At 35.8% G+C, this 23,958-nt stretch overlaps 1 protein-coding gene across 4 annotated transcripts; it reads right to left on the bottom strand.

Annotated features, from left to right (window-relative positions):
- Positions 1–6,229: 6,229 nt before the first annotated feature.
- On the bottom strand, positions 6,230–22,130 carry cmah (cytidine monophospho-N-acetylneuraminic acid hydroxylase). 4 transcript variants are annotated; one of them, XM_055191309.2, is made up of 15 exons: positions 21,972–22,130; positions 21,482–21,691; positions 21,119–21,210; positions 16,406–16,518; positions 12,619–12,809; positions 12,317–12,397; positions 12,164–12,230; positions 11,987–12,068; positions 10,315–10,452; positions 9,994–10,129; positions 9,680–9,823; positions 8,248–8,422; positions 8,043–8,159; positions 7,823–7,938; positions 6,230–6,897 (listed from the first exon to the last, which is right to left on the bottom strand). In XM_055191309.2, exons 2-15 carry the CDS (start codon positions 21,685–21,687, stop codon positions 6,777–6,779), a joined length of 1,779 nt encoding a protein of 592 aa, XP_055047284.2. In that variant the 5' UTR covers positions 21,688–21,691; positions 21,972–22,130; the 3' UTR covers positions 6,230–6,776. The 4 variants fall into 4 exon arrangements, with proteins under 4 accessions (XP_055047284.2, XP_055047283.2, XP_055047282.2 ...); XM_055191308.2 differs by having other exon boundaries at positions 21,482–21,727; XM_055191307.2 differs by lacking the exon at positions 21,972–22,130 and adding an exon at positions 21,771–21,910 and having other exon boundaries at positions 10,327–10,452.
- Between the last annotated feature and the right edge of the window lie 1,828 nt (positions 22,131–23,958).

Below are 23,958 nucleotides of genomic sequence, written 5' to 3' on the forward strand. Positions count from 1 at the left end.
AAACATTTAGACGTGCAGAAGACGTCGCAAAAAAGACGTCGCCTGGCGTTACAAAACAACCCCTTTTATGTACCGAATTCGGACGTCCAAAAATTCCATGAAAAAGACGTCATTCTGACGTCACTTTGCGCAGTGGGGGTGAAGCACCTGTGTAGCACCTGTGTAGAACCATATCGGGGCCATATAGCACCACTATAGCACCACATATGGTTCTACATAGCACTATATGGTTCTACACAGGTGCTTCACTGGTGCTTCACCGGTGCTATATAGCACTAAAAATGGTTCTTCTATGATTACGAGCAAAGAACCACTTTTAGTGCTATTTAGCACTGTTTGTTTTTAGAGTGTGTGTAAGTGTGTATTCGTACGTTAACGATCTGCAAACGTTACAACTCCCTAAGTAAACAATGATGCAAGTTATTGTTTCCATCTTTAATCTCTTTTCTGGGACTAGAACCAACAAATAGTAGGCACTCGTTTTTAGTGACGTAATAGTTGCTCTTTAAAGCAACACTAAAGAGTTTTTGCTCTTTGCTCCCCCTACAGGTTAGAAGCGTAATTGTCCATTAACACTGTCGTAAATACTGCAGCATAGCTGGCTCTGATTGGATTGTAGGTCTGCCGTAAAGCAAGTTTTTGTAGTTTTCACTCGAACTACAGGACCACGACCCGACGGTTGGAAACTTCTTTAGTGCGGTTTTGTCCGATAGAGGAATGTGAAAGTGCCATTAACCCTGTTTCGAGTGGATGAACGACTGAAACTTTTTTGGAAACGTTATTTTAAGGTAAAAAAAACTCTTTGGTTTTGCTTTAAGAATGACATTTATATATTGATCTTAGAATCCGTTCAGTTTCCTCTGCATCATAATGGATGTTTGGAAAAGTCATGAAACCATAACTCTTAACTCTTTCACAGCCAGCGTTTTTAAAAAAAAGTTGCCAGCCAGCGCCAGCAATTTTCATGATTTTCACCAAAGTTTAATGCCTTCCAGAAAATGTTCTTCTTTAAAGGAACACGCCCACATTTTGGGAATTTAGCTTATTCACCGTATCCCCCAGAGTTAGATAAGTCCATACATACCTCTCTCATCTCCGTGCGTGCTGTAACTCTGTCTGACGCAGCCCCCGCTAGCTTAGCTTAGCACAAAGACTGGAAATGCATGGCTCCAGCTAGTATACTGCTCCCAATAAGTGACAAAATAACGCGATCATTTTCCTATTTATGTGTTGTGATTTGTATAGTCAAACCGTGTACAAATAACAAGGTGATATGAGACACAGCGATCTTTTAACAGTATACATACTGAGAACTATATTCTCTGAAGACGAAGCACTGCCGCATGGGCGGAGTGATCTGCTCGCAGCACACAAGAAGCCCCTGGTGAGGAGCAGGGAGTTCGGTCAGAGTTGTGCAAATCACTCCGCCCATGCGGCAGTGCTTCGTCTTCAGAGAATATAGTTCTCAGTATGTATACTGTTAAAAGATCGCTGTGTCTCATATCACCTTGTTATTTGTACACGGTTTGACTATACAAATCACAACACATAAATAGGAAAATGATCGCGTTATTTTGTCACTTATTGGGAGCAGTATACTAGCTGGAGCCATGCATTTCCAGTCTTTGTGCTAAGCTAAGCTAGCGGGGGCTGCGTCAGACAGAGTTACAGCACGCACGGAGATGAGAGAGGTATGTATGGACTTATCTAACTCTGGGGGATACGGTGAATAAGCTAAATTCCCAAAATGTGGGCGTGTTCCTTTAAATATATAAACATACAATATACCAAATAAAGAAAGAACAGACCCTCTGCTTTCAAAAAAAAAAAAAAACCGTTTCATCCTAACTTCAGTAGTTCCTTTTGTAACCAGCTTTTGAATATGGGTAGGTTTCTGCAAAAACACCACATTTTGAGCAAAAAGCAGAGAGAATTCAATTTTTGTAACGGACTTTTCATAGAGATCCCATTCAGAGCGATCTTTAAAACAAACACGGACATGCAGCCGCTTGCCATAGGGCAATACTTCCAGGTATAAAAGTTGCGGAAGGGCGCCACTTGGTGGATAATAGCGGTATTGCGGATAGACGGAAATACTCGTCATTGGCGGGGAAGCGTTTTCTCTTAATTGGCGAGATATCTCGTCAATGGTGGTGAAAGAGTTAAGGACTTTTATAACAATAACTGTAAAAAATATTTTATTTGAAAAAGAATTCACACTACAACTATAACAATAAAGATAAAGAACGATATCGTTGGGATCACTTGCTGTTTTTCCAATTGATGAACAAGAAACCAATGACAGACAATCAAATCTACTTGACTCTAAAGTGCACGTGCATCTGAAATGACAGGCACTGTGTAAAGAAGCTGAGGTCCATTACATAAAATGACATCAGGAGTCAAGTGTTGTTGCAGTGAAATTGACTTCATAATGTTTTTTATTCTGCTACACTGACTATACCAAAAGGTAAGATATTAGATTACACAAACTAGATTCTTGTCAAGTTGCAATACCTGTAATAAGAACACACACAATGTTTATCCATGGTACCGTTAACTTTTTATTCTTTGTATGTAGATGACAAACAACCAACTCACACTGCTTTAAGACCTGCATGGTTTCGTACCTCACGTCAATCGCCCGCGTCTGATTATTCAGCTGTCATTGCATCCTGCTGACTACGCCAAAATGATAGATGCAATCAAATGGATAGATCCCACTATGGATATGGCTTGCATACGTAAAAACAGCAGGCAGCAGTTTGTTGATTTGTGTTTATTGTATTTGCCAACACTGTACAACACTGCAAAGTCATTGCCGTGTTAAGCTTCTGTTCTTGATTCAGATCTGACAGGTTGGAAGTATCTTTAATGATACAAAAACAACTGTACACCACTGTACACTACAGCTGTACACCACTGCAAATGTATTTGCCCAAGGGTTTTTGGCACTTGCTCATCTTAGCTCAAATCCTAGCCAGGTCCTTTTGTGAATTACATTGCCCAGTTCAGATTTTAAGGATACTCGATTGATTACACATCAAAGGAACCCAATAATAATACTGTGATGATATGTTCATAGTTCTGGGGTTAAACTGTTGTCTTTCATTATACATCAGGGATGGGCAACTTCAGTCCTGGTGGGCCGGTGTCCTGCAGAGTTTATCTCCAACCATAATTAAACACACCTGAAGTAGCCAATTAAGGTCTTACTAGACATACTAGAAACTTTAGGTGTTGAAGTTGGAACTAAACTCTGCAGGACACTGGCCCTCCAAGTTGCCCATCCCTCTTATACATAAAAGTCTTGGTTGAAATCCAGTCTCTTGACCATGTGACTAAGCCTAACTTGATACATTCAAATAGACCAATCAGAAGATCACCTTGTACTTGACTAAACCCAACATAATACATTCAAACTGACCAATCAGAAGATCACCTTTAACCCCCACTGTATTGGAAAAACAGCTGTGACAATAGTCTTTGATCACTATCAGCACAGGGGGTCGTGACAAGTTGTGACCAAGTATTAAATTCCTATATTTTTAATCTTACAGCTCAATTGTAAAAATTAAAAAAAATCCATATTTCTCTCACAACTCTTCTTTTCGTTCACATCCACTTCTGCTTTCTCCACCTCCTCTGTTTCGCCCCGTGAGCCCCTCCACATCTTGCTCATTTCACATTTGGTCATCCAATGCAGGACTTGAACCCAGTTCTATCAAACTCAAATGAGCCGCAACACCATCAGTTTTAACCACCTTAAATGCGTCTTAAATTTGCATAATGCCCAAATTCGCATAATTTGCATTTGCATAATGCCCGTCTACTGGCTAAATGCCCAGTTGAAAAAGAAGCACACTTTCATTGTGTAATTAAACTGCTCTATTTTCACCCACTCATCAAGTGTACTTATCCGTGCTATTTTGAGACACCAGGAATATGAACTAAAATGTCCTAAAAGTTGTAAACTTGAACCTATCTTTGTATAAAAGACGAAAAAAAATCGAAATCAAAAAAATCTGAGGAACCAAAAATGTTTTACCTTTCACATTATCCTAAGAAGTTTTTGGTGATTTTTAATACATTAATCTACTTGGCCTCACTGAGCTGCGCTATAGAATCTAATCATCCAGATCAGTTGTAATCAAACAGAGGGGGCGTGAGATTATGACACTTTTTGAAATTAAATGATCAGAAATTCACTGCAGTTAAACCTTAGAAAAATAAGAGGAATAAACAACAGCAAGTCAAAAGTCTTTATCTTTAGTAAATTCTCTAAGGTTTAACAAACAGTGTATATAAAGAAAATATTAAATAAACAAAGAGATTGATGGATGTTTAAAGGGCACCTATTATGCAAAATCCACTTTTACAAGGTGTTTGGACTTGGACATAATGTGTGTTGGCAGTGTGTGAACACAACAACCCTACAATGAAAAAAATACACCCGCTCCTTTGTTTTTAATCCCCATTAAACCCATGCAGTCTCATTAGACATGCCCTTTCGTTTCTCTTATCAATGTGATGTCACATTGATAAAGCCCGCCCACTTAAAATCCTGCATTCCCATAGTTTCCACCCTCAGCCAGTTGTACTCTGTCCACTAGATACTATCTCAGACTGCATTAATTAGATCTATTTGAACTAAAAGCGCTCATTGTCTGTTTGGAAGAAATTTTTGCTCCCACCCAAATAGGTGCATTTTGGCCATGCTATAATAAATGATCTGTGAGGTATTTTGAGCTGAAACTTCACAGACACATTCTGGGCACACCAGAGACTTATATTACATCTTGAGGCCATAATAGGTGCCCTTTAACAGAAACTCACCTGTAGAGTAACTCAAGAGCTACAGTCTGTTTGATCAACTGAAGTTCCAAGTGTTCATTCAGGAAATACCAGACAAAGAAAATGAAAGAAAAACGTTAAACATATTCCTCACAGGCAAACGCTCCATAAACTACCCTCAAGTTATGTACAACAACTTTAATTTTGTTACATTCCGTTTTGGCCTAAATAACTGGGAGATGTATTACATTCCCTCATGTAAGCAAAGTCAACAGGTGTTCAAGGTGTTTGCTTTTATTTTTTTTATACATTCTAAGCGTATATGCATGGTCTATTTTGGGGCTATGGTTAGATGTCTATTAGACTTTCAGTGACAGACAAAATTGCTTGTTGGGTTATGAAACAAACAGTGCCCTCCTGTGGCCAATTGCCATATCCGCTTAAATAAACAAGAACAGATTCAAAGGCCCACTGAAGTGCATTGGACGGTCCAGCAAAGACCGTAACAAAACGTAGAGGGTGGGACGCTTAAAGCATTTTATTGGACAGGTAATTTGATGAGAAGCTAAAGTCTAGGGTGACGTCATAAAAATTCTAGACTTTTTTTTAGCTTCGCTGTAGGTTTTGAAAGCTTATGTCTTCTGTTTGAGAATTTTGTCAGTGTTTTGGACCAGTTTATATTTATTTTTAAGCCTAACATATTTATTCTAAAAGGACTAAAAGTTTAATTTTAATTTCATGAGGGCTTTAAAGTCATTAAAAGTTCACAATAAAAAGATATAAGTAGTCAAAACTTGCAGTCTCTCACTACCACCAAAACATATCAATGATTTTTCTGACATCATTTGGCATTTAAACTTCCTATCAGATTCCAAGCAGTGGATTTTAACAAGTGTTATGTAAATCCAAAATTTCAGTACACAAATGTAATTTTGGGTTTTCATGATTGTGAAACGAGAGATGAGCCTATTTTATAAACCTTGTTTCTGTTGAACACATCCATAAATGTACATTTAACAAAAACTTTTTTAAGATTCAGAATTGTATATTAAATTCTCTAAGAACTTAAAAGCAATAAGAACATGACTGCTCTTATCATTTATGTGGTTCATGTATTTTGTTTTTATTGCTATTTATTATTGTCAGGTAACAATGAATTTTACATATAAACTTTAGTATATTCTTCTTGTATCAGTTGAGACAAACATTGTCTTGATTATAAATGCAGTTGAGTAAAGGTTTTCTGAGCCATCAAGTGAAAAGCAACATAGTGTCACTGTGTCTTCAATAGAAAACAAACAATTATTAAATAGCAATATATCTCAACATTTTTATAATTGTTATTTTATCATGTAATGTCGTGCGTAATAGGAGAAACTTTAATTGTACCATTTTTAACATTTAAAAATCATTTTCGACAGAAAGAAATTTCAGCTTATTTAATGTTTCATTCACATTTTAATTGTTATTAAAATATTAAAAATAATCAAAAGCATTACAATAAAAATCAGACAGAATCATGACAGAAAGACAAATGCCGGAGGAGAGATACTGAAATAATTGACACCAGAAGGAGCGTGCTAATGAATTCACATTTACTAACTTCATTTATAAAGCAATATCACATGCTGTCATTCTCTGTATCTGCTGTGATTTAGTCAAAGACAAACAATTGACCCTTTGCCTGTTTGATTGACATGCGACCTGACCAATTATTACACGGACAATTATTGCCATTTTGTCCGACATTCCAACCACAGAGTAGAGTTAAATCAGCAGCACACCATGTGATTTTAAATAAAAAATATTTGGCTGACTCCATTAAGTAAAAAATTCTTTTAAAAAATCAATTTAACAAATCAATTCAGAGATTTTAACCCCATATATCATCCATTAATAAAACAAATCAATTCAGTCAGGCTAGGAGGTGTTTGGTTGCTCTTTACAAAAGTAGTCATTATTTCTGTTTTCATATTTTTGCTTTAAGAGAGCAGACAGAAACCGCTCTCCTTCGACAGATCTGAATCTTCAGAGACAATCTGAAGGAAATGATCCCAGTCTGGAGCTGTTACTGGTAATTCTGTCTGGAAATGATTCCAAAACCTGAAAGTAAATAACAAATGTGTTCATTAAATCGTTTAATTATTTGTATAAAAAATATCCTTTTAAAAGTAAAGTCAAGTCTATTTTCCTATAATTATAAATGGTTAGTGGCAACAACATAAAGAAACTGCTCTTGTGGACCAAACTTAACTTCCGGTAGACTTTTGCATAGAATCAATAACAAAAGAGGACTCTTTTCAGTGCAGTGCACCCATGGGTCACTTCATGTGTTTTCTCTGATCTGATTTATTAAATGGACCTTTCCATTTACATTTAGCCACATAAATGAAAAAACTCAAGACAAAGCTTATACAATAAAAGGCAGCACTTAATGTATGTTGGGCAAGGGCATGAATTGGAGCACACAGTGCTGAGCAGCTGGAGAGTAAGACGGCACAATGATTTACAGGTCCATGACCGGGGAAAGGGGCTTTACAAATCCGCTTTCAAAGTTTTATTTCTTTGTTTAATATAATCCAGTTTTTAAAAAGCATGTTGTCTTTGTCTGTTTGCTTTTCTCCTACCTAACATGGGAGTGGTGTGCTTACATTTGGCAGGAGTAAAGCGCTAACATGTGGCTTCAACCAGATGCTTATTCAGACCGAACTTTGTTACTATGCAGATCTTATACATGCACAAACAGCTAAATAACGCAAATCGTTTTATTTGACCCCCTTAAATATACTTATTGTGCTTGAAGGGGTCTTTGATTGAATAAATGGTGGATGAATAAGGGACAGTTGGCAACCCTACTCGTCTTACAGAAACATACTAACCATAAACCACAGCAAAGTTTTAAAGTTTGATGGCCTGACAGAAACTACGCTGTCATCATGTAAACAGACTTAGAATATTTTGAATTACCGTCATATTACCAACTAATAGTTATGTATTGTGACAACATGTAGTTGTGTGTTTATCTTACTTGTGATGGTAAACATCAGGATCTCGACTCATTCTGTTATTGAAGCCGATGTACAGGTCGTCCCAGAGTCGTCCATTTACAACTACGTGTCTCATCACACCCACTCTGTTTTTAATCTAAACATAAACACATTAAAGCCATACATACAAAACAAAACAACATGAAGGTTTAGGTCCTGGAAGTAATCGATTATAACACTTCCAGTGAAATTCAGAGTTACCTCCTCATATGCGTGATCTCTCTCTGGTCTTCTGTCTGGAAAGGAAAGATCCATGCAGTCCACCAGATAATCGTAACCTCCATCCAGCGGCTCAAATTCATCATCCGTCTCAATGACCTGATGCACAACATACAGTAAACAGACTGCTTTGGTTTATGTGTTTGTTTGCAGTTTTATCTGTGAGATCCACACAAACTTTCTTTACCCTTATGACCAGATTGTAGCCTTTAAATCCCGCCCAGTTATAATAATACTGGATCCAGGATTTGTATTTAAAGATATCATGGGAAATGGCAGCATTCAGCTCATCCAAATACAAATCAAAGTTCCAGTTGTCCTTAAAGATCTTTGTACCGTCTGAGGGTTGAGTGATTGCATTCCTGTGATTGTGGTGTTTAAAGCAGAAAAGTATGCATACTAAATCATAAACAGAAATGATAATAATAGCAGAACAACAGATGGACATTATTGCATTTACATAAACATGCATGCTACATACTAATGCACACATACTAATATAAACATGCATGCTACATACTAATGCACACAATCTACATAAACATGCATGCTACATACTAATGCACACATACTACATAAACTTGCATGCTACATACTAATTCACACATACTACATAAACTTGCATGCTACATACTAATGCGCACATACTTCATAAACATGCATGCTACATACTAATGCGCACATACTACATAAACATGCATGCTACATACTAATTCACACATACTTCATAAACATGCATGCTACATGCTAATGCACACATACTAATATAAACATGCATGCTACATACTAATGCACACATACTACATAAACTTGCATGCTACATACTAATGCACACATACTACATAAACTTGCATGCTACATACTAATGCACACATAATACATAAACTTGCATGCTACATAATAATGCACTCATACTACATACACATGCATGCTACATACTAATGCGCACATACTACATAAACATGCATGCTACATACTAATGCACACATACTACATAAACATGCATGCTACATACTAATGCACACATACTACATAAACATGCATGCTACATACTAATATAAACATGCATTCTACATACTAATGCGCACACATACTACATAAACATGTGTGCTACATACTAATGCACACATACTACATAAACATGCATGCTACATACTAATGCACACATACTACATAAACATGCATGCTACATACTAATGCACACATACTACATAAACATGCATGCTACATACTAATGCACACATACTACATAAACATGCATGCTACATACTAATGCACACATACTACATACACATGCATGCTACATACTAATGCACACATACTACATAAACCTGCATGCTACATAATAATGTGCATATACTACATAAACATGCTTGCTACATACTCATGCGCACATACTACATAAACACGCATGCTACATACTAATTAGCACATACTACATAAACATGCATGCCATGCATGCTACATACTAATGCTCACATACTACATAAACATGCATGCTACATACTAATGCACACAAACTACATAAACATACATGCTATGTTACATACTATACATCCATGCTACATGCTAATGCACCTGTACTATAGTAACTCAAATATAAAGCTATGAAAACAGACGTGTTAGATTGATCTGCTAGAGCGAGAGCGACATCCAGCACAGAAGAGGGTAAAGGAGTCCAGGTCAGAGTATTTGGGCAGCTCGTCCTTATGGAAGCATTCAGGTCTTCAGCGCTGTTCTTCTTATTTGTCTCCTTTATGTACCTGTTAGTCACAATCATATATTCCTGATACATCTTAACCTGGATTATTATATTGGTTCATATAACAGACCATAATGATTACACTCACATATCAATATCATGGTATTTAAATTATTTAATTATTATTTCTAATGGTCAAGAGGTTATTTAGGAGATAAAAATGTAATTGACCTGTCTGAGGGATGAGCTTCTGTAAAGTAACCAGCAAAGGGACAGTAAATCTTGGGTTGTAAAACTTTCACCAGCTGAGTCTTATAGTTTAGCAGTTTCTTTCTTTCATTCTTGATGAACTCTGCCTTCCAGGTTTCTGTCAAAGTAAATGAACCATGAGATCATAAGACCAGACAATGTGTCAGTAAATACAAAATAGTCATTGTATTCATTCTCCAATACATGTGCTTATGATGATAATTTCTTTACGCTCTCATGAACAGCTTTGATTTTCATAATCCACCCGTTCAAAGATGGCAGTAATTCACTTGTGTAACTCACCGCTGTATTTACCACCATAGAAACTCATCGGAAAGCCAGAAGCACCTCCAGCGAAGTCACTCATCATCACATCCACACCGTGTGGGAGACGTCCATTGTTTGGTCTGGTACAGTCGACCGTATTCAGGATCATGTGACCTTGAGACAGAGTTCAAATGTTTGAAGGGCTTTTGCTATTCTAGTGCACTTAAATAAAATCTTTTTACAGAAATGTTTTATGAAAGCAAATAAAATGTGGAGAAACATGACAATAAAATCACATTAGTTATTGAGCTTTTCACTTGAAATTATGTGTTTATTTTTTACTTTAAAAAAATTGTGGTTAGCAACTTCATATGCAAGTCAACAACTTTCACTATACCATGCTCAGCCATAGTACTGATGTAAAGAAAATGCGTAAAAACAGTTTAAAAGGTATATCGACCATCGAATGACAATGCCGACCATCATTAGACTGGAAATGAAAGACACAAAGTTGTGCTTAAACCTCTTAAAGAGTAGGGGAGAGCGGGGCACAAAGTAACATATTTTGGCTTTGGCTCTATCATTAAAAAATATTTAACTTAGATTAATAATTTTTTACACAATCAACACACACCTCTCTGCTACAAAAAAATACTTACAGTTTGTTTTTGGGACCTACCGTTATCGTACAATTACACCGAAAGTGACAGGAGTGCAAACGTGACAACTAACCCCATTAGTGTCTATACACTAAAGATGGATATTGTTTATATATCTGCCTATAATAGATAGATAGCCACACATTCATCCATCCATGATCCTTCATCTAACCATCCATCAATGCTTACATTTTTTTAAAGGGCAGCACAAATAAGACAAAATCATCGTAATTGTGAGTTATTTCCTCTGATAGTGTATTAACGATTATAATTTTTATTTTAATTACTTGTATTTACATTGTTTTCATTATCATTGTATACCTGAGGCTTAACCATGACATCCGTAAGTTTTTTAATTTAAAATTCAATGTCAGTGTTAAGATATTAAGCCATAGATGTGTTAGACGGTTTCAGCAGTAAAAACATAAACAAACAGCTTTCGTGGAACAAACGTAAGTTCCGGTAAACTCTGTTGAGAATCAATAACAACAAATTATTTTTAGATATTTCTAGTTATTTCTGATAACAAGAAAAATAAACAACAGGTAGATTAGCTTAGTTCATATTTCATGGCTAAAGTGTATAAAAAACGTCACTGAGCTAACGTTGCTGTGTAAAATGTGTACTATAATGTATACAATGTTAACTACAAACCGGCTGCCAAACCTCCCTTCACATAGTGATACATGAATGCCGTCTCCCCTGTCTTTAGTAAACCAAAACATTTGTTATTTTTGATGAGGTATTTGTTCCAGAGTTCATTTTAGACAATAGTCAGACCATTAAACAAACACAAATCAGAAGTAAAGTTCCGACCAGACACGTAACAACGCACTAAATGTCAAGAACACTAAATGCCATTCACTTTGTCTCACAATTGATAGCAAGTTATGATTGACAGTTGTTACAATAACGTAAAACTGTAAAGTGTAAACTGGTTGGACTGGTTGTTTTGAATGGAAATTGCTCAAGGCAAAAACAACACCTTTTAACTGACCCAGGATCAGGTTCAAACACTCAAAAGCGTTCAGAATGACAGAATAAAATACCTTTATACTCCACTATTAAACAAGTATCCATCTCAGGATGAATGCCGTCCATCAAAATCATAAACCTCAGATGCTCATCAACCTTGGAAATGGCAGAATAACTTTTCAATGATTACATTTACTTGACATTACACGTGTGTACATATGTAAAGAGTATAGAGCATGTAAATAACATACATTCTGCCATACACCGAAGGGCACCACATTGATGTTTGTTAAATTCACCCCACTTCTATCCAGGTACCTACAGGACAGAAATAAAACACAGTCAGTTTTTGGAAAGTGTCTGGCAACATTTGTTAGTTTGATTTGTCTTTGTGTTTCTCTCACCAGAAGACCGGGCGTGAGGTGTCTCCAACATAAATGGGAATATCAGGACGCTTCTTTGAAAGTAATTTTAAAGTGGGGTAGCTGAAAAGAGAAAATGTAAGAAGTTTTTTTAAGTGAAAACAGCACATTTATTGTGTTGTGTACCACTAGCTTCTCAAAAAAAAAAAAAACAACAACGAATGAGTTAAAGCCTCCATGTAAATGCTTACAAGACATATCCTAACAAAGGACGTTTGACCTAAAAGCTGACCAAATGAAGAGTGAGTTTAACCATAACATTTGTTGGTGGGTAAGAAACAAACCTCAGATGGTCGGAGTGCATGTGACTGATGTAAATGAGATCAGCCTGACAGAGTCTCTCCATGGCATCAGATGGAGGTTCGTGTAAGAGCCACCATCCTCTGGCAAACGCCGGTCCTGTCAGCCAGGGATCAAACATCATCCTCTTGACTCCTGCTTTGAGTTCCATACACGCATGTGTAATGTATGTCAACTAACACAAAAGACATACATCACATTTATTCACCCACTGATTTCAGCTTTTAGTTTCAAGAATGTGTAAGAAACAATAGAGCAAATGATTAACTCGGCTGTACACGTTATGTGATAGCTCGGGTAATTTCCTGTAATACTCTCCTATCAGGCATTATAAACTATAAAGTTTTTTAGGCCTATATTGTTTAATAATGTTAGTTGTTTAATATTTGATCTTTCTGTCTGACAGCTTGGTTACTTAGGTGTGTCAATGTTTGTCTTGATGTGTACACACACATCTCACAGACTCCTCCATCTTTGGTTCCCATCTGTCCTGTATAACACCTGCTGTGAATGATAAGGCGACATCTCTGTAAAAAAAACCTATATATTTCCTTCTCATATCCTTGAAATCTAAAAATATAATGAATCATTTTTTTCTGAATTAAAAATGAAATGTCAAATAAAGATTTATTAAATGATATGCACACAGTTAGTGTTGGCGGTATGCAAAAATTCCACATGCAGAAACAGATTTGGGCTGACAGTGTGAAGAAGGTCTTTATTGCATAAACAGTATGAGTGTTTCGAAAGAAAACAGACATATCAAGACTGTTATAGCACTGCTATTACTATAAGGGGAAAATGAAATGCCCAACATGTCTGATCTGGTGTCAGAAGTCCCGCCTTCCAGAGAGAAGGAATCAATCATTAACTCATTCACCGCCAGCCTTTTTGAGAAAAGTTGCCCACCTGCATTTTTGTGATTTTAACAAAAGATTCACATAATTCCTTGCAGGAAAAATTATCTTCTATAAATATATAAACATACAAATTACATCAAATTAAAGAACACACCCTTTGCTTTCAAACAAACAATAAACAAACAAACAAACAAACAAACAAAATGGGGAAAAAACGTTTCATTATATATACTTTTTCCACTTAATTTAACCACTGAAATATGGATATTTCTCTTTAAAAATACAACATTTTGAGCAAAAAGCTGTTAAAAAGGCAGTTAAAATAAATCTTGAAATCTTTTTAAATTCCGTTTTTGATCAATTTTGGCGCCATCCAGTGGATAAAAGCGGTATTACACTTTCACTTTGAAATTCGTCCAGAAAGGCATATTATTAGTTAAATATTAACTCATAATTGATGAGATAACTCGTCAATGGCGGGGAATGAGTTAATTGATAAAGACTGACAAATTTCTGTGGGAGGAGCTCTGTAAAGAGTCACATAATGTGTGTGACAGCCTGTGTGACAACGACCTTGAAAAGGGTCTTTCTAGAAAATGACATGACCTAAGTTTTTACACCCACTTAAAGGTGCAATTTGTAAGATATTTGCAGTAAAATATCCAAAAACCACTAGGCCAGCACTGTAAAAAGTAATACCTAGATCTAACTTATAAAAAGTGAGGCAAGTGACTGCATGGGAAGTTTTAGGTTGAGTCAACTTTCAACCTTTTTTAAGTATATTGAACACACTAACATTACTTAATATGAATGCAATAAAATTGAGTTGAGTTAACTTATTGTGCTAGTATTACTCAGTTAGATAAACCTTCTTTTCTTGGTACAGGTAGCGTATTTATGGTTAGTTGTTGTTTTTTATGCCGTCAGATGAGGGCTAGAAACGTTTATTCAAACAACACACCCACTCAGTTTCGTTTTGGGCAGCTGTAAAGCGTGACATACTTCAGTATGCAGTCTATGCACAAGCACCAGTCTTCTGAACAATGGTAACTACAAAACTCAAAGAAGAAACAGAAACTCTTCCAAATATCGAAGATAAATGAACATTAAACACTAACAAGTCTTTCTTTTTAGTTAAAAACAAAACAAAAAAAGTTTCAATTCAATTTTCACTCTCCAAATGCAGTCCCATGCAAAGCATGCTGGGAACTGCAAGTCCACTGCCCAGTTAGTTGTGTTTACTCAAATAATTCATGTAATTTTAACACAAAATTAATAAGTTAATTTCTTTCTTACAAATTTAAATCGATTATAGATAATAAAATTAACTTGAATCTACTCAATAATGTGCTCATTTAGAATTAATCAATTTATTCCAATTTTTATTTTATTTTAACTCATATTTTGATTAAAAAAACAAGAATTAAATTTTTTTTATACAGTTTACTCAATTTATTTATTTTAAATCTACTAAGGCACAGAAACACTTTTTACATATTTTGTCCAACTGATTACTATCAATATCTATAATGTTTTCAACTACTTGTAAATCGTGAGAAAATTGCCATTCAAAACATTGACACGTCAGTGGCGCCCCCAAGGGGGGGCCAGGGGGGGCATGCCCCCCCCCATAAAAGTCACTGTCCCCCCCCAAACAGAATGAGATTAAAAAAAAATTTTTTTGACATTTTTATATTTAAATAATAGTAGTAATATGTATTCATTAAAATGTAAACTAAAAACACTATGTAAAAAATAAAATACATTTGTATAATGTGTTAAAAAGAATACGATCTTAACCCCTCCCCTCTCCTTTACCCGCAAAGCCGTGAGTACCCGCTGCCGCACTACCAACCATGTGACGTACACGTGACGTCCTGTTCAGCCATTGCATGCATTACAGAAGAAACTCACGAACTAGTAAGTAAAACTCAGTTAATTATAGGTTATATAAAGCATATTGTTCCAAGCTTAGATAATCACTGTCAGGGTTTAAATTGGGCTGGGGCACCAGAGACGTCATGCCCATTCAAACTGACCCTCGGTTTTTGAGCCAACTGGATTTTGCATGCAACCTCAAAATCAATGAAGCATCCAATAATCTGTTACTTGTCTTTTTATCTGTTTAATATGCGCAATATTATCAATTCTGTGCTTCATACTTTTTGTAGATTTTCGCCGTTTTGATCATGTTCAATTTCTTTGTTCTGGCGTCATCAGCGTCTGAGCGCGCTCACAAGCTTTGCTGTTGCATTTGGCTATCTGAGGAATTAAAACGTCTAAGAAACGCTCACAACATTTCCAAACCCCAGGACAGTAATGTGCTGTGTTAACCTCCTCTGTGTAGAAAATGTATTTAAAATGTGACCGTCTCAACGTTATATTAGTAGAGATTTCTAGATTCATCTTCTTGGTCCAACGGCAAAGTTCGCCAGAGTTCACGGGGGCGCGGAATCACACATGCTCACATATGATGTAACGTTTAAGTCTGTTCCTCTAATAATTTTATCTAAACATATTTTTTTAAATCGTTATTGAACATTAAAATCAATCACGTGGCTATAGCTTATGTAATTTTCGTTGTTTATATACTTTATGGATTTAAAATTACACAAATTTCATAGGATAATGCAGTTGTTTTGCAAAATGTTTAAGTGTCTTCTGTAAACATCTCTCTGCACTCTCTCTCTCTCTGTGTGTGTGTGTGTGTGTGTGTGTGTGTGTGTGTGTGTGTGTGTGTGTGTGTGTGTGTGTGTGTGTGTGTGTGTGTGTGTGTGTGTGTGTGTGTGTGTGTGTGTGTGTGTGTGTGTGTGTGTGTGTGTGAAACAGATGAATTCAATATAATAAAAGAATGGTTTTAAGACACACAAGCAGTGCAATGACGAAAATATTACAGATTTTTGTTTTTTACCGTGAGCTCTCCAGTTTGTAGCTCTTGTGCCTCTCGGGGGTCCACAGTCCAAGGGTCGGGTGGATTTAACTCAATCAGCTCCAAACTCCCATCAGTATCTGACAGCACCACCTCTATACAAACACAATAGCAAAGAGCACTGTAATCCAATTACAACATGAATTAAACTATCACATATACTGCCACTAAAAAATAAAATACAGCAAAACTATGTTAGTTTTTCAGTCAAATCGTCCTAAACTTTTAAAGAGCGTATTTTGAGGAATGTTGCAACCAAACTGTTTGTGAGCCCTATGGAAGTGAATGGGGCTCGAGAACGGTTTGGTTACAAACATTCCTTAAAATATCTTCCTTCGTGTTTATCAGAACAAAGAAATTCATAAGGGTTTGTAACATATGAGAATGAGAAAATGATAAGAGAATTTTACATTTTAGGTAAACTATCGCTTCTTTACCAACATGTCAAAGATTTAACAACATTGTTCAATTATTGAATTAAAAACTCATAAACAAAAAAGTTCAAAAAAGGGTTTGCCCCCATTTTTTTGTTCATATATCATAACAAATTAAATTTCAATTATATTTTGACCATTAAACTAGTAAATTATTTTATGATTTTAATGTTATCATTTTAAAAATTTGGCTGCTTCAATCAATTTAATGGTGCAACATTTTGACCATCAGGTCTTCGTCAGGCACAATATAAAAATGTAATCACCTCACCTTTATAAATAGAAAACAAGTGTGTGCCTTAATTACACTCGCTTTCAAAATAAGGCACCCTGTACATAAACCTGTTTAATATGCACAATATTATCAATTCTGTGCTGCATCCTTGTCACTCTTCGTAGATTTTCGCCGTTTTGATCGTGTTTTGATCGTGTTTTGATCCTGTTACATTACTTTATTCTGACGTTATCAGCGTCTGAGCGCGCTCACGAGCTTTGCTGTTGCCGCTGCATTTTGCTATCTGAGGAATTTAAAACGTGTAAGAAACGCTCACAACATTGCAGTTAATCTCATCTGTGTAGAAAATGTATGGTTTAAAATGTGACTGTATCGACGTTAAATTAGTAAAGACTTCTAGATTCATTTTGGTACAACGCCAAAGTTCGCCAGAGTTCACGGGGGCGCGGAATGACACATGCTCACATATGAGGTAAAACTTGATGCAATAATACTCTAAAAATTGTATCTAAAAAAAATGTAATCATTATTGAACATTAAAATCAATCACGTGGCTATAGCTTATGTCATTTTCGGTGTTTATATACTTTATATGGATTTACAATTACATTAATTTTATAGGATAATGCAGTTGTTGTGCAAAATGCATTAATGACATAATTAAACAAATCATTTATTAAAACTTAAATAAAACATGCGGTTTCAGATGTAAATATGATACCAATATGTCATTATTACGATTGAATAGTATTTGATACGAAAGTTAGTCAACACTTTAATTTTGGAGGTTTTTGCATGAAAGCAGGGGTGTTCAGATTTTTAGAAATGTAAGTTCCATGGAAAAGACTGAAAGCTCTATAATATATTTCGTTTGATGTCTGTGTACGCACAAATTTCTGTGAGCTGTGCACACTGTGCCCCCTTAAAAAAAAAATGGTGCATGACACCCCTGCATAAAACATTAATCAACCCACATATACAAAAATCTCAAATATACACAGAAAAAAATATATAAAGAAAAAATATACAATTACACAGTTGATATCAACAATAACAATTCAAGAATGTATAAAAATGGCTTAATGTCAAACTCATCATTGAGCCCTAGTGGTGAAAAAGTATTTAAAGTATAAACTTGGAAAAAAATCTATCCATGCTGTTTTGAGTGACAAACTAACAATAGTTAAACTTGACATTAGACTTTCAATGACTCTAGATGTGCTCTTGACTAGACATAGGTAAACAGATGAACCAGCACAGGATAGCAAACACAAGGCCATTATATAAGGGAGCAAATCAAGGGGGAACAGGTGACATGAATGAAACAATAATAGGATAATTAACAAGGAGACAAGAGGGCGGGGTCAGGAGACGAGACAAGGCCTGATTACACAAACCAAGGCCACATGCTTTCACACAAAACACACGGCCTGTCATGATCCTGTCACAAAGAGCTAAAGAACTGTGACATGAAGACAGGATCATGACACGGAGTAACATCAGAATGGAGGATATACGTAGTCCGATAGCACTTCATTATAAACAAGCTGGTCATAATATCAGTGCTTTACAATATATTGGTATTGAGAAAGTAAAAAGCCCTCAAGAGGAGGTGATTATGAGAGAAAATGATTGCAAAGAGAGTATTATTGGATTTAAATACTTTATCACCACTAGGGCTCAATGATGAGTTTGACATTAAGCCATCTTTATAGATCCTTTAATTGTTATTTTTGTAACTGTGTATATTGTATATTGTGTATAACTGTATTTTTTTTTCTGTGTACATTTGAGATTTTTGTATATGTGAGTTGAATAATGTTTTATGTGTGCATTAATTTTAGGTGTAATTAAGGCACACACCTGTTTTCTATTTGTAGAGGTGAGGTGATTACATTTTTATATTGTGCCTGACGAAGACCTGATGGTCGAAACGTTGCACCATTTAATTTATTGGAGCAGCTTATCAGTGTGCCGGCTTCTTCTGTTGTTTTTTCATTGATTATTTGTTGTCCAGCAGCTGTACCCTAACATTTTTTTTTTTTTGATGTGCAGTCCTCGCAAGTTTTAAAAAATGTATAATGGACGAGTGCCCTGGGACACCAGCCAATAGGGGGCACCAAGTACTCCAGACTGCAACCAAATGCGACTAGTTTTTAAGACATTTAAAAAAAAATTACAAACATGGCCAAGGGTGTCAGAACCATTATGTGGGTGGGATAAGACCCACCTACTTTTTAAGACCAATAATATTGGACCCACTTACTTTTTTTCAGTTAAGCACATTTGTCTATTTACTTGTCAGATTCCACTAGAGCAGTGCTTCCAGCCTGATCTCACAAGAATTCGTACATTTTTTACGAGTTGGCTAATTCATATCAATTCATAGGCATGTTTGAATTTATACGAATTAGCTAACTCGTAAAAAATGTACAAATTCTTGTGAGATAGCGTTGGTGCTTCCCAATATTGGTCATGCTGCCCCTCTCCCACAAAACACCTGATTCAACTTATCAGCCTCATTCCAAAATTGTAAACATGTCTCCCTAACAAGCTGATGAGTTAAATCAGGTGTGTTAAGTAAGGAGACATCTAAAATATTCTGGGAGGGGGACCTCAAGGAACAAGGATTGGGAAACACTGCACTAGAGGAATGCCTTAATTAAACACGCTTCCGCGCTCCGTGACTTTCACAATGCTGCATATCCAAATCCATTCCACTTGGCTCATTAGAGTCCATATAAATTAAACTCCATTTCGTGTTTTTACTTTTACTCTCTGCGACACGGCAAGGTAAACAAAGCCTTTAGGCTAAAAGCAATTGTTTCATTAAACCAGTGTTTCTCAAACTTTTTCTGCCATTCCCCACTTTGGAGGTAGGGAAGAGTTCCAAGCCCCACCTGTCCCAATCGCCCGAACAAAATCGTAATCAGCTAGGCTTTAAGTTACCGCGTGACATTTTCTACAGTCTGATTTATTTAAGTTTTAAGCTATGTTTATGTTTAAATGTGCCGTTTTGAGTGTATGGTCAATAAATAATTGAATTAATAGATTGTCACGCCCCACTTGTAATGTTCCTATTCCCCACCAGTGGGGCCCGCCCCACACTTTAAGAAACACTGCATTAAACTATTTAAACCAACGCCCATGTTTACAAGTACTACTCACACATGTGCGACCTGCAAATGTGGAATTTCTTCTACTTGTTATGTACACAAGTGTGCAGTGACAGATTTTACCGCTCATTTACACACTGTCAATCGTTTTACGTCACCATGCGCTCAGTCAATCTACCAATGCGTCTTTGCAGCCGCGGTTAGATATTGCAAAGATAAGAAATAGATAGAGCAGGAGAACTTCTAAATAAACACCAAAAACATTATAGATGAGAATAAAGGTCTTAGACTTCAGGTGCCCAGCTCAGAAAAACAATTGAAACTACTGATCTGTACAACACTAAACTCATGAGACGTCTGTCAATAAGTCACTCAAAGCCAGGTAAAAACAAGCTTTTTTGCAAAGAGATTGTAAAACTCTTTATTGATATCTGAAGATGCCTCTCATTTTATTACTCAATAAAGGATAATAGAGAAATCTGAAGGTGTGTGCTCACACACAACATTAACATGTGTTTTTGTTACCACATTTATTTGTAAAATTATCTGTAGAATAGTTAAATACACTTTATCATTGTTTGTCCTCGTAGTGAAGTATTTATTAAGTTATTAACAAAAGCAGTCGTAATCGAATGCAGAGGTAATTATGCAATGTTATAAAAGAGTTAATACATTCATATAGTCTTATAAATACAACCGGCACTTTGAGAGTAACCGTAATGCTGATGTGGCCTGGGTGAAATTCAATTTGACACACCTAGGTTAGACACTAAACAGGTTAAACAGGTAAAAGTAAATATTTTGAAGTGTGTCACATTTCCTTCATGCTCTAAGTCTAGTGTGAAAAGTGTCAGAGGAGAAATGATCTTTTATGCAGATGTTTATGCATTTGTTAGTGTTGTGTTCTTACCAAGTTCATCCTGCATAAAACTGTCGGGTGGGTTGACATACTCCATAGTGGACACATTTAGTTTCCAGAAGTGCTTAGTGCAACGCACTGTTCTGTCAAACACACACAAAAACACACATGCACAATGGCTGACATGTTATAAATCCTTATGATATATTATGTCTGTGAAATATTAACAAATAAATAGATATTGTACATACATAGTGTAAACAGAATATCTTTTAAAAAATTGGGGAAGAAATCTGGAAATGCTGATTATTTTTGCATTTGCATAAGCGTACTTAACATTAATTAACTTTGTGTTGTATGCAAAAAAAGAACCAAAATGTACATAAATTTACATGAGCTTAAAGGTTTACCAACCTGCCATCTAAATCTTCTATGTCTTGAATGAAAAGTCCTCCCTGGTGCTTGCATTGGTTTTTGCAAGCTCGTGTTTTATCTTTGTCTTTGAAAATTATGTAACATTTGCCATCTTCTGGGTTTTTCTTAAAATTGATACCATCCTTTAGCTCCCCAACTTCAGACGCCTCCAGACGCAGGACTGTCCACGAAACCTGAGATGTCATTGTGCTGTAAAATCATCAGAGTCGGTGACAAACACTTTTACTACAAACCAAAAAAAAAATTATCATGCTTCAGATACACTGACACACATGCACTACTCAACATTTGAAGTGAAACAAAAAAGTTTCTTCACAGTTGTCCTAAGACAAGAACATATTGTTAAAACATTTAAGACAAAATGTATGTTTTTGATCCACGTGAAATGTGTTAGTGTGTGTGTGTGTGTGTGTGTGTATATATAAATACTTACAGAGAGAGAGAGAGAGAGAGAGAGAGAGAGCATTACCTTTGGCAGAGTGGACGAGTGTAACAGGACAGACGTGTATGTTGTATCAGGAAAGAGTTGTCAGTAATGATCTGTCAGGTGTTTGTCTCACTGATATGAGTGTAGTTCAAATAGTTCAAATAAGGAAAAGTAAAAGGTGGAGAGCGGTAGTAACGGCAGTACATTACAAACTATGACAGCATGTTCAGTCCACAACATATATTAAAGTCATACTGTAGCTTGTCCAACTTCACCGATGAATTTGCAGTGTTTGTTTAAACTGTCACCAATATGAGTGTAGGGGTTAAATCAAATGAATATAACTAATTTTTTTGGCACTTTTTTGTCTAGTTGTAAAAAAGACAATTGAAGATTTTTCACTGAAGTTTCTAGGGGTGTAAATATTAAACAGAAAAAATGTTAGAGCAGTTTAAATATATTGTAATAAATAAAAATAATACAATAACATATTAATTTTATGAATAAAATGTAAATTTTTCACAAAATAAATGATTGAGGTAAGGTACGGATCCACGTGCAGCTTTAAGAACCAGAAGTCTCAAGTAGTTGTGATCCAAATTTCAATTTAAAATCACAAAAAATGAGGTTTGTGTCACACTTTTAGTGGTTTTACCAACAAAGGAAGTAGGTTTTAACAGTTTGCTGCATACTCTTGTCACAAATTAATAAATTACTGTCATTGCATTATTATTACTACTAAAAGGTTTAAAATATCTGAGACATTTCCAATTATATATTTGTCATCATTTTTGAAGATTTATAACAGTGTTAATAAACAAGGGTGCCACACCAGCCCTGAAAAGTGAAGCCAAAATGTTTCGATCGCCCCCCAGTGACTGGTCCCAGTATAGGTCATAAACCCCGCCCCCCTATGTTATTCAATGGGACTTGAGACCAACTTAAATTTTTTATTACACTTCAATTATCTTTTTTCCGAAGCTGGTTTTTTATCACGCTGATGTAAATTCAAGTGTTTGTTTTTAAAATAAGTTTTTTTTTAGTAAGTTATTTAATGATATAAAAACGGTGGTGTCACGTCATGAGTGACAGCTGTGATATGCGCATTCTGCGAGAGCGTGGGCGGGGTCTTGATTTCGCGGCTTTAATTCCTGCTCACTACTGCGCAGGACTGGTCCCAAATCGCTACTGCGCAGACTCAAGACCCAAGATGTCAGCGCCGTATGTCAATGATAACAAACAAGGGACTGAGCTACAGCTGAACAGGAGTGAAAGCAGGCAAACTAAAACACAGGGCAGACACGACTCATGACAGACTTTTAGTGGTTTTACCAACAACGGCCACTAGGAGTCAACGGTTTGCTGCATACTCTTGTCACAAATTAATAAATTACTGTCATTGCATTTTTATTACTACTAAAAGGTTTTAAATATAAAAACTACATTCTTAGACATTTCCAATGATATATAGTTGAAGATTTATAATAGTGTTATGAATATATAAAAGTAATATGCATTGCTATGGGAGGGGTGGGGTCATGTAACAAAAAACGGTCACTACATCATTTCATCATTAGATGATCTTGAAATATGAAAACTACATTCTCATAGCTTGTCAATGATATATCATTTATCAAGATTAGTAGGGGTTTAGTGTTTTAAATATGTATTAACGAATTGGGCCCACCTGGGGGCCCGTGACCTTTTCCAAACTGACTCTCACAACGTCATTTTATCCCAGAAATGGTGATGATATATGAAAACTACACTGAAAAAAAAAATCCTTTCAATTTACGTAATTTTAATGTGTACATCGGTCCCACATAATCCGATTGTGTAAAACCAAAATAATTTTCCTCATATAATTTTTATGTGTCAGACCAAAACATTTTAATTGTTTTAAGTAGTCTAATATAAATATATTGACTCAAAGTGCTATTTCTCTTTACTATAACACATTTATTTTGTAATGTTTAAGTAATTTTATTATGTAAGGGGACTAGATTTTCATCTCTAATTCCAACATGCT

The sequence above is a fragment of the Misgurnus anguillicaudatus genome, chromosome 1 (genome assembly GCF_027580225.2).
Source record: "Misgurnus anguillicaudatus chromosome 1, ASM2758022v2, whole genome shotgun sequence".
Classification (NCBI taxonomy): Eukaryota; Metazoa; Chordata; class Actinopteri; order Cypriniformes; family Cobitidae; genus Misgurnus; species Misgurnus anguillicaudatus.